The 11,720-nt window shown below is 49.3% G+C and overlaps 1 protein-coding gene across 3 annotated transcripts; it reads left to right on the top strand.

Moving 5' to 3' along the window:
* The first annotated feature begins 6,516 nt into the window (after positions 1 to 6,516).
* Cited1 (Cbp/p300 interacting transactivator with Glu/Asp rich carboxy-terminal domain 1) lies at positions 6,517 to 11,263 on the top strand. Of its 3 annotated transcripts, none has more exons than XM_021188456.1 (3): positions 6,517 to 6,657; positions 9,953 to 10,077; positions 10,632 to 11,263. In XM_021188456.1, exons 2-3 carry the CDS (start codon positions 10,018 to 10,020, stop codon positions 11,184 to 11,186), a joined length of 615 nt encoding a protein of 204 aa, XP_021044115.1. In that variant the 5' UTR covers positions 6,517 to 6,657; positions 9,953 to 10,017; the 3' UTR covers positions 11,187 to 11,263. The 3 variants fall into 3 exon arrangements, with proteins under 3 accessions (XP_021044115.1, XP_021044116.1, XP_021044114.1); XM_021188457.1 differs by lacking the exon at positions 6,517 to 6,657 and adding an exon at positions 6,848 to 7,213 and having other exon boundaries at positions 10,632 to 11,207; XM_021188455.1 differs by lacking the exon at positions 6,517 to 6,657 and adding an exon at positions 7,939 to 8,203.
* The last annotated feature ends 457 nt before the right edge of the window (positions 11,264 to 11,720 follow it).

Here is an 11,720-nt window from a genome sequence, read left to right as displayed (position 1 = left end):
ATTTCTTTTTTTAAAAAAAGACTCAGACTATAGCCTCTGATGGGGACAAAAGAATGAAGGTGGAAGGGATGGATGGGTGAACCCTAAACAACTGCAGTTGCACTCAGAAGAGTCCAAATACTCTTCACTGAGAACAGGTTTGCCACTAGCGCTATCTCTGCAGGAAGAGGTACTGAGAAAGTCTGCAGACCCAACATGAAAGGGTTAAGAGCAATGCTTAGGGGTTGGTTATCATGTTTTCCTCCAGTACATTCCTATTCACTCACAATCCTGTTCCATGAACAATTACATTCATAATCAGATAAAATGTTATTTCTAATTACTGGGGAAAATAATGAAAAATCAGAGCTGAGGATTCAGTTCACTGGTACTATCTCTGTGAAGCCCTGTGTGATCTCCAGTATTGAAAAAAAATGAAAGAAAGCAGAATAATAATAATAATAATAATAATAATAATAATAATAATAATAAAGGTTGGAGAAGGCTCAGGGGTTAAGAGCACATTCCCAGCATCTTCAAGGCTGCCCACAACCATCCCTAACTCCAGTTCCAAGGAGTCCAACAGCATCTTCTGGCTTTGTGGGTACCAGGTGTGTGCACACAAAACATCCATACTCAAGACAAAAATAAGTAAGTCTTTTTTAAAGCTTTTAAAACAATAAAGAAGAAGACAAGAAGCAGAACTAGCCATTGGGGTGTGGGCAAAGTCCTGGCCTTGGAGTGAGGAGACCCAGGACAAGTAATTACACCGCTTTGAATCCCAGCTTTCCATTAAAGGGAGATAATCAATACAATTGGCATAGAATTAAAAAGAAATAGTTTTTGTGAAAGAGGCTTCTTTTTTTTTTTTTTTTTTTTTTTTTTTGGTTTTTCAAGACAGGGTTTCTCTGTGTAGCCCTGGCTGTCCTGGAACTCACTCTGTAGACCAGGCTGGCCTCGAACTCAGAAATCTGCCTGCCTCTGCCTCCCGAGTGCTGGGATTAAAGGCGTGCGCCACCACACCCGGCGTGAAAGAGGCTTCTTAAGAACAATATTCAATATGAAAATTTCAAGCATTCACAAGGAAAACATCACAATGAAGCCTCATGCACCGATAGTCAACAATTCTCTCATTTGATCTATGGGCCCCCATCCCCACTCTCCTCTGGCTTTAAAGCAAATCCCAGATAGGCACCCTTTTCTCATAAAAACTCCAATATTAAACTGCTTTGTAAATATTTACATTTTTCACAATTAAAAATAATACATGATAGCTGTAGAAAATTTGGAAAATGAAGAAACAATTTATAAAGAAAAAAATAGTCATACCCTACTACACAAAGACAAACATATTTCAAAATAATCTATTAGTTTTTCTATGCACATATTAATTTTTAACAAAAGTTGGATCATATTGTATATGCTATTTATAGGTATCATTTTATTTTAATTATAAAAATAATAAGACTATATTACAGAAAAATGAGAAGAAATTACCCACAATCCCTTAGCAACTAATATAAAGACTGTTAATAGTTCAATATACTTCCTTCCCATTTTTTTCAATTTGCATTCATAATTTTACTACAAATAGAATACTACTGATTATGCACTTTTCAAGTTATAAATCTGTTCTAATTGTGAGAAAACAATGTAATCATACTGCAAAAAAAGTTAAAAAAGAAAAAGAAAAATATTATCCATAATACTGGTAACTACTCAGTTATAATCACAACATTTCGGTGTCTTTGCATACAACATTTTTTTTCTATGTACATATAATTTCAACAAAAAGTGGTCCCAAGTACTTAAGAGGCTGAAGGCAAGCAACTGAAAGTTTGAGGACTTTCTAGGCTACAGAGTAATATATCACCTCAAATAAACAATAAAAAAGTAAAATCTACTTTTAGGGAGCTTATTAAATATAAATATATATTTACTTATAAGAAAAATAAACCAGATGTGCTAGTACACACTTTTAATCCCAGTACTCAGAGGACAGCAGCAGGTAAGTCTCTGAGTTCGAGGTCAGCTGGGTCCACATAGTGAGCTTCAGGACAGCCAAGGCTACAGAGAGAGACCCTGTCTCAAAACAAAACAGAAAAGGCGGAGAAGGAAGAGGAGGAGGTGAAAATGAAGATACTGTGCTGATGAGATGACTGAGCAGACAGAATGAGTCTGATGGCCTGAGTGACATCCCCAGGACTGACATGGGAAGCTATCCTCTGACCTCCACACATACACTGTGGCAGGTACACGAAGGGACATAGGCACACATGTGTACATATACCAAATAAGAAAATACAATTAAAAGAGTAATGTATTATATAAATATAGAGAAAAAATAATTCATAATTATGCCCCTTACTGGCATTATCATCTTTTGGGTGTTTTTCTGACCATGGCTTTATTCACAGTATTAATTTTGGAGGTTTTGTACCCTCTGCTCCACCTTGGCATCATATTTATGCAACTTTGTACCCAGGGTCTTTCATTCAATATTTTGTTATGAATAAAAGTTTTTAAAATCAGAATTTTGGAGATGGTGGTTAAAGTACCAAAGAAAACTCCCTGGCCATGGACCTTTGTGGTTGGTTTCTATTACAAACAATTCTTCATATGTGTATATATTTATATTTGTATTTATATTTATATTTATATATAGCCCTGCTGTTCTGGAATTTGTTGTATAGCCCAGGCTTACCTGGACTCCCTGTGTAATCCCGACTGGTCTAGAACTAGTGATCCTATCTCAGCCTCTAGAGTACTGGAACCACAACTGTGGGCCACCACGCTGGCTTTTCTAAATACTTGAATAAAAGTGTTTACAGGGAGCTGAAGAGATGGCTCAGCAGTCAGGAGTACTTACTGCTCTTACAAAGGACCGGGGTTCAGTTCCCAGCACTCACATAGCAGCTCATAACCATCTGGAACTCCAGGTCCAGGGGATCCAGGTCCCTCTTCTGGCCTCTGAAGGCTCCTGCATATACATATGTTGCAAATTAAATCACAAACACACACACACATACACATAAAAATTTTTTAAATTTAAATTTGTACTTTTAAACCTTCCTATACAAATATTGAGTATATTTTTGGAGACCACTTTTACATTTATAGGCTGACCTATAAAATGTGATTATTGCCAGACAGAGTAGTGGCACATGCTTTTAATCCCAGCACAGATCACTGTGCTGAGGCAGAGGCACGCGGATCACTGTGAGTTGGAGGCCAGTCTGGTTCCAGGACAGCTACACAGAGAAAACCTGTCTTGAAAACCCAAAACAAACCAACCAAACAACAACAAAAACAAACAAAAAAAAAACTATAACATGTGATTTTTTTTTTCTTGGTTTTTCCATATAGGATTTCTCTGTATAGCCTTGGCTGTCCTGGAACTCACTCCAGGACATAGACCAGGCTGGCCTTGAACACAGAAATCTGCCTGCCTCTGCCTCCCAAGTGCTGGGATTAAAGGCGTGTGCCACCACTGTCCAGCGTGATTATCTTTTATTGATCCTATTTTTATTCCGGTCCAGGCAGCTTTTGTTGTAGTAAGTGGAGTTTCTTCCTAGTTTATAGATGTCTTCATCCCCTTCTCAGTCTGGTATTTAAATTACTAGGTCAGCAAGTGTTCTTGAAGTGTGTGAGATGAGACAGGGATGGGGCCAAAGAATCACAAAGCACATTACAATACTAATCCCAGCATGTGCTAGCCATTTTACTACACTGTCAACACCAATCAGTCAAGCTAAAGCTTTCTTCTTAACCCTTACAGATTATGTAAATTTGTTAGGATATCCATTTAATAGAGAAACTGAGCACACATACACCAACCAACACAACTGATTACCCTAAGACCACACAGCTAGCAAATAGCAGAGCAGGGATTTAATCCAGGCCACTAACCCCTGAACCTTTACTCTGGACTGCTTCTTTGCTTTCCAAGGCAGCAGAGTGTAGGGGTGTAGTTTAAAGACTGCAGCCAGCCTCACCAGGGTCAAAACTCCCTTCCTCTTGCCTGTGCCAGCTTGGGCACCTCTCTGAGGCTCTTTCCCCTTTGGTAACCCAACCTCACAGGGCTGTCCTAGGAGCTAAGTGAAATGATAGAACGGAGGGGACAGTCGATACCAGGCTCGTGGCTAGGCACTTAGAAGGTTATTGCTGGCTGAGCATTTCTTCTACCTTGGCTTCATAGGGGCATGGTCTAGTTGCCAACTTGGAGAAAAGAGTTTCACGAACTACGAGATGCCTGGGGCTGGAGCTCTGAGATAGCTTGGGCCGGCTGGGAAGTCAGTCATCCAAGGCATATTTGCCTAGAAATGCAAATGCCTTCTTTGCCCCCTCTCTCAGCTTCTGCCACTAACCTCAACTCCCATTCCCCCAAAAGGAAATGGATGGCTTTTCTGCTTCAAAGCTGAGTGCTTAAAGCCCTTCTCATTCCTACTCCATGGGAAGTGGCCAGTGGAGATAACAGAAAGTCACCGGTGGTGTAGAGGGCTTTCTGGAACTTGGGCATATAGAAATGTGGTGGAGGGCACTCCTTTTCTGCCCTTCAATGATCCGGATGGGGGAAGGGGCTAGCTGTTGAGCAACTGCTCCGGAGACACTCCAGAAGCTGAGATGAACATATGCCTCTTTCTAACAATTGGCCTGGGAGCCATCCAATAGATGGAGGGCGGATCCACAGGTCCAGGATCCGGAGCCTGCAACCCAGCTGCATCTGCAGTTTAGGAACCAGCTCTAGAATCCAACAAGAGGAGAAGGGGGCAGGTCAGGGGTCCAAATTAGCAACTGTAGTTCAAAAGCCTAAGTCCACTCCTCTACCGATTGCTTTCACAAAAACTTTTTCTCATCCTACGCAAACACTAAAGAGGCTTTGGAAGGGTGCCTTGCCTGCTACCCCAGTAGAGCTTTGGGATCCCGATAGGCACAACCCACAGTCCAAGTGGGAAAGTGTAGTAGCGATGGTGTGGGGAGTGTGCTTGTTTCCCGGGTTCAAGTTGGAGCAGAGTGGGAAGGGCCAAAGCAATCAGCAATGAAGAGAGGCAGCTTTTAAGCCTCCCAAGGGGAAAGGGTCCCCTGATTATTCAGGGTACTCACCCCAGATTCCTCCAAATGCCAAAGAAGGGCCTAATTCTGTGCCTCCATTTGTGCCCCCTCTTTGTCAGCAAGCCGGTCATTTCATCAACAAACACGATTCTGTTAGAAGAGCAAATTAAGGACACTTTGCGATCCTAAAAAGAAATAATAATAATAAATCAGAAAGAAAAAAGATCTTCAGGTCTTCAAAGCCAACTGAAAAGACACAAGACACAGACAGTGAAATGACTCTGTAACATCCCTTCCCCCCCCACACACACACACCCGTTTCCTTAACATCGTACTTTTTCAAAAGGCAATGTTTTGCAAACAGTATAAACTGAATTGTTGATCAGACGTGGGGGGGGGAATAGGATGGGAATGGGGGAGGGCTTGATTAGAGGAGGGTAATCTTGGTGGCCTTCCTGAAAGGGGTGAATGAGGTGAAAGTTTCTACCCACAGGGAACATGCCTTGAAATGAGAAGCCCCAGATGTCTTTCAGTGAGGATTTGTAAGACACCTTACCAACACAAGAGATGTGCTCTACGTGCAAGATGTTATTCTTGCTAGATGTGAATAATTATATAATCATAATAAAATAACCTGGCATCGTGGCAAGAGGAATCTCTGCGAACTCTGTGGCAAGCTTTTCGAACTCGTTGCCTGTTCTTGGCTTTTCCGTGAGCCATGTGAGTTGCATGCATGCACCTAGCCCCCACGGTCCGGTAGAACAGCATTTCCCAGCGTCGTCGCATCCTGCCAGCCTCCTTCTGCCCTGGATGACCAGAGGACAGAAAGCCTTGAAACCAACCTTGGGCCTTGAGGGAAGCCACCGCTGCCATATGATCTCTCTAAGTGCCCCTGCACAAAATGTAGGGAGTTTAGGGGGTAAGGGACCCGCCAACCTCGGCCATTCCACGATGAGAAGACATAGCTCAAAAAGAGCGAACGGGCTCAGAAGAAGCCCTGCAGAAAACTGAGACCCGTGCCTTGCCTACACCGTCCCGTGTGCAAGTCCCTCTTCTGGATCTTTCCCTAAGCCAACAGCTCTTCTCTCTATCCATTGAAGCCCATCCTAGCGACCCACTTGATTTAGGTCAGAAAACAGATACTAACAGCTCTCCCTCGCCTCGGTAAAATTACTAAGTGGAATTTATTGGGCAAGTCCATGCAGGGTGGTGGGGAGAGCCCACGTCCCAGGTTCGGGCTGTCACTAGTTTTAGAAAAACAAGTATGGGCCAGAGCACTGGGCGAGAAGTGACCATAATCAGAGACCATCAGCCCCACCCCAGTAGCTGCGTCGTGCCCCCAGGGCTGAGGGACAGGAGGGGACGCACGCACTCTGTTCCCTAGCCCGCCCTTTGCTTTCACAAGATCCACGGTGACTGCACCAGCTCGAGCGCCTTTAAAGGGCCACACACGCCAGCCGCCGCTATAAAATGTTCCCAGCGGCACAGCTGCAGAAGTGCGCTGCCGAGCTGCGGTGAGGAAGCTAGCTCCGCCCGGCTGCTCCTCCCACAACCTATCGGCGCGGGGCTGCTCCTGGCAGAGAGGACCAGACGCGAGGAAGGCACAGCACCCACTCGGGGCCCTCCGTAAGTATCCAGTTCAGATTTTGCTACCAACTCGCCCACGAGCCAGGACATGTGCTAATAATGCTCTAAGCCGGTTATAAAGACGTGAAAATTGGGGGGAGAGGGAAAAAAGGGGGGAAAGGGGTCTGTCCTTCCTGGGATTCCTAGCCGAGGCCAGCCTGCTGCTGTGAGCTTGTGCACCAGGGCTCTCCGGGCGGCAGTGGGGGCTTAAGAGCAGGGTCCCCGCGCCGAGAACCAAGCGTGGTGGCTGTAATCGACACCGCCCCGGAGTCCGGGCGCCGAAGCTACGGGCCGGCACGAGCGCGGGTCCGGGCTGCTCGGCGCTGCCCGGTGCGGTGCGGCGGCGCGGCGCGGCGCGGCGCGGCGGTGCAGGCTTTTCCCAGGCGCCCTGGGGTCGGGGCGGCCGCCCGTGCGGCTGGGGGCTTTGAAGCGACAGGCTCGCGGCTCGCGGCAGCGGCGGCGGCAGCGTGCGTGCCAAGGGGCTCGGGGCTAGGTCGCTTCGTCCGCACCTCAGCCCCTGTGAGCTTTCCTCTCCAGGGCAGGCAGCTTCCCTGAGGTAAGCCGGGCTGCCCGGCAGGACGCTGGGCTAGGCACCAGGGGCCGAGGGCGCGGGAGGCAGCCGAGCCGGCTGAGGGGCTGGGGGACTTGTTTGCTCCGGAGCTGCGGGGCAGGGGGGGGGCGGTAGCCCCGGCCGGCCCGCGGGACGCGGAGCCCACTTGTCCGGAGAAACCCGCAGCACATCCACTCCCGCGCCCGCGCTTTCTCCGGCTCTGCTTCCCCGACTTTGCCAATAGCCAGGACTGCATCAGGCCGCTCGGGGGGCCGCGCAAAGCTCTTGTTTCCTGGGGGGCTGGAGGCGAGAAGGGCTTCTGGTTGAACTCAGCCAAGCTGCGTGCTGCAAGTTGGAACATTCTGGCAACTTGCTTTCCCCACGCAGCACGACCCCCGTGCACACGCCCCTCTCGAGGGGAAGCGGCCGCGCGGCGCCCAGCCTCTGCCTTGCGGGGCGCCTGATTAGGGGGTGGGACAGCTAGTCGGAACCACGCCACTTTTAGCGTTGTGACCTTGGGTTAAGTTATCGCACCCACCTCGGCACCTCGAATCTTTGCTAGCCGGCTGCGAGCAGCGGCAGCATCGGACGCTCCGAGGGCGCTCGCTCGGAAGTGTCTGTGAGGCGCGCGAGCCACTGCCGCTGGCGCCAAAGTGCGCCCCCGCGCGCGGAGACGCTGCGGGTCCTCAAAGTCGCGCTGACGCGGAGACCCCGTGCTTCGTCGCCTGTCTGCTTCTGAGCACCTGAGGTAAAGGACGCTTGGAGCCCTCCGGCGCTGGTGCTCGCGTCTGGCGTGCGGGGCTCCGTTCGGCCAAGCCCACGTTGGTGGCTCTCTCTCCGGCCGCGTCGAGGAGACCCGACGAGCTGTCCTTAAACAAGGGGCCTTTAGTTTTCAGGTGGCGAGTCTAGCTGGGCTGCTTGGAGCGCGTGCAAGCCAAGCTGCAGTGCTGTTTGGACATTTAGATTTCTCAGTAGCAATGGAGGTGGAGTATACCGGTTGGTGTCATTTTTAACTTTTGCTCTCGGGACGGACCCCCACCCCCACCTGCCGCTCTCTTCCCACCCCCCCTTCTCTTTCCTCTTCTCACCTCCATCAGCGTGGGCGAGGGCCTTTTCAGAGGGTAGCCAGGCGAGGTCGGGCGGCGGGAGGCAGGAGGCGCGAGCCGCGGAGTCCGCACTTGTTGCGCGGCTTTTTTTTTTTTTTTTTTCCCGCGGAGCCTCGCCGCGGCTTCGCGGTCACCACTTCGTGGCACGGAGCAGACCCCAGACATCGGTAAACCAAGTTTTTTTTTTTTCCCTAAAATGGACGGAAGGGTGGGGTAGGAGACAGAAACGGGTTGTTGGGTGGGGGTGGGGGTGGGGTGTGCAATCGCCTCCTCGACGGGCTCCGGAGCTCCTCGAGAGACACGGGCTGGCGCGCCCCAAGGGAAATGTTACAAGGGCCTGCCCGGCGAGCCCACACCAGAACACACGCACTTTCCTCATATTCCCCCCACCCCTTCTTGTTGCTCTTCGGTTTTTTTCCCCCTTTTGTACATTGGGGTAAGAGTAGCGCACGGGAGAAAGAAGATGGATACGAAGGTGAAGCGACGAGGAACTTGAAATAGTGGCAGTGCTGGCCCTCTTGATGACGGTGCGCAGTAGCGCCCTTGTCTCGAGATAGATGGCTGAAATATTCTAGGGTTGCCTCTTCAGTCAAGCAGTGGTGAGGAACCCAGCAGCAAGTGCCTCTCCCCCACTCCCACCCCCTCCCCCTGTGTTTTCTATTTTGCTTCCATCCTTTCCCCCAGTAGGCCGATATCAAAAGGGGAAAAAGAGGGGGATAATGGTAACTTAGAAGCCAGCACATTCTTAATGACCACTGGGAGTAACAAGGAGGGTAGAGTCCTAGCAAATTCTAGCCCCTTTGAGAAATGACTGTTAGGGTCCTTAAGGTGGGTGTTTTGTTTTGTCTTGCCCGCCCCCACTCCTTTATCTCTTTGGCACTTGGGCAAGAGAATCCATCCCTGGCTTTAGTAGCCATCCGGGTAAGTAGTATCCGGGTATTAAGACTTGGCCAATGGTCAGGAGAGGCCTGTGGCATAGAACTACTAGATGATGCTCTCCAAACGGCTGCTGTTGCTTCCCTGCTAAAATCCAGAGGGTTTTCCTTCCAGGAAGAATCCTTTCTTCTCTCATCCACACATGGGTGTGGCCTGGTTATGGGCTCTGGGACACTTGTCCTAGGAAAGCCCAATCTAAGAATTGTCTTGTAGAAGACTGAGATATGGAGGAACTGGGCTATCCCAGTTATGCTGTGGGCTCCTGCTGCCTTGGGGTCCCCAGAACACCCTGATCTGCTGTCTTCTTGTAGGCCCAAGACAGGGATTTGGAGACTTACTACATCTTCCTTCTCCTGAATTCTCATTTTTCCCAGTTCCACTGAAGACCTGGATGCTAGTGGTCCATTGCCATGGTATACTGCTGTCTCAGGGACATGCCTGCTCTCAGAACCAGAAACAGTGGCACCCATACCTCTGGACTCTGAAATAACCTGGATGACGAAATGTTCATGTGTCCTCTCTTGGCATTGTGGGTCACTGTTAGCCCCTGGCCTCAGGACAGAGTGGCAGCTCTGCTCTTGGCCCCGGGGGCTCTGTTTTGAGTCTTACCCTATCAGCGTCCTTGTGTAACTGAATGGATTCACCCCAGCTCCACATTTTCTACTGCTTCCTTCACCTTTATTATTTCTTCTCTTATTTGCAGACCAACAGCCCCAGCTGGCGGCATCAACTGCCACCAATTTATCGGACTTCTGTCCAGGCTCTGAAATGCCAACTATGTCGAGGCCTGCACTTGATGTCAAGGGTGGTACCACCTCTGGGAAGGAGGTGAGTTTTGTCATTTTACAGATGGTGATACTAAGGCATGGGAAGATGGACTTTAGGGGAGGAGGTCACGCACCAGGCCTTCCTAGCTATGGCCTGTAGCCAGTGTGCTTGACCAGAGAAGATACAGTAGGGCTTCGTCTGGGGAAAATGAGAATAACTTGTTCAAAAGTGGTTGAATCAAACTCACTAGGGGTGTGGAAAGAGACAGCAGGAAATGGGTCAAAGAAGCAGAACTGGAACAAGACCACTGTGGTAAAGTGATTATAGTGAGGCTGAGAAGAGAGAAAACAGGGTGCCCTTTTTAGACAGGGGAACACATGGAGTAGCAGGGGAGGGAGGCCCACTTCCAGTAATGTGGTCTCCAGTGCTACAGCTAAGGTCTAAACTTAGGAATCAGAACCACAATAGCAAAAGAAACCTAACTGTCCAGGGCTCTTCCTACCACCTACCCACTAACTCCAAATATAGAGCATTCAGGAGCATTCCAGCTCTCCATGAATTCCGAAGGGAAAATCAGGAGGATGGCTACTATGGTATGCCTTTCTGTCTTCTAGGATGCCAACCAGGAGATGAACGCTCTGGCCTACTCTAACCTTGGGGCGAAGGATCGCAAGGCAGTAACCGTCCTGCACTACCCCGGGGTCACCACCAATGGAGCCAAAGCCAACGGAGTTCCCACTAGCTCCTCTGGATCGACATCCCCAGTAGGCTCTCCTACTGCCACCCCTTCTACCAAACCCCCATCCTTCAACCTGCATCCTACCCCTCACCTGATGGCCAGCATGCAGCTTCAGAAGCTTAATAGCCAGTACCAAGGGGCTGCGGCTACTGCTGCTGCTGCCCTTACCGGTGCAGGCCTACCAGGGGAGGAAGAGCCCATGCAAAACTGGGTCACTGCCCCGCTGCTACCAGTGGGAGGGTCCCCAGGATCAGTCTCTCCTCCTGCTGGTGCCCAGAGCCCTGCTATCATTGATTCTGACCCGGTGGATGAGGAGGTGCTGATGTCTCTGGTGGTTGAATTGGGGCTAGACCGAGCCAATGAGCTTCCCGAGCTGTGGCTAGGGCAGAATGAGTTTGATTTCACTGCAGATTTTCCCTCTGGCTGCTGATGGCAAGTGCCCCTAAAAAAATGAGGAAAAAAAGCCACCGATTCTGTTGTAAATAAAAGTTACTTGCAAAGAGATAACTGGCCTGGGTGTGTTCTTCATAGGGGGTCTAAAGTTGGGGGTTGCAATTCTGGGGTTTCAAGAGCCTGAGGGGTGTGGGAGGGCTGGCTCAGGTGACCTCTGAACTGCTCCTACCACCGCTGGTACTTAGCTTCTGGTACTTAGTCCTGGTACTTAGTCCTGGTACTTAGTCCTGGTACTTAGCTTCAATTTTCTAAGACTCCACAAACACTGTCCTATTGAATACTGGGCACGGGAGCATCTGGTGTCCAAGACATTCGAAGAAGACATGCTGCTTCAAATTTGTCTGCAGCCTCCTTGCCATCGGCACATCAGTGGTACGTGGCATATGCTCCCAACTCTAAAAGCCAGCAACCCAGGGTTGCATCTATGACTCAATAGTTAAAAGCACTTACTGCTTTTGCAGAGGACTGGGGTTCAGTTCCCTACACCCACACGGTCGCTCACAACCATCCG

The sequence above is a fragment of the Mus pahari genome, chromosome X (assembly GCF_900095145.1).
Source record: "Mus pahari chromosome X, PAHARI_EIJ_v1.1, whole genome shotgun sequence".
In the NCBI taxonomy this organism is placed as follows: domain Eukaryota; kingdom Metazoa; phylum Chordata; class Mammalia; order Rodentia; family Muridae; genus Mus; species Mus pahari.
This window is presented reverse-complemented; position numbering and strand designations above follow the sequence as displayed.

What these genes read in the sequence shown, in the direction of transcription:
- Cited1 (XM_021188455.1), top strand. An exon ending in GTACCACCTCTGGGAAGGAG is followed by an intron (nt 10,078 to 10,631) that starts GTGAGTTTTGTC and finishes TCTGTCTTCTAG; the next exon opens with GATGCCAACCAGGAGATGAA.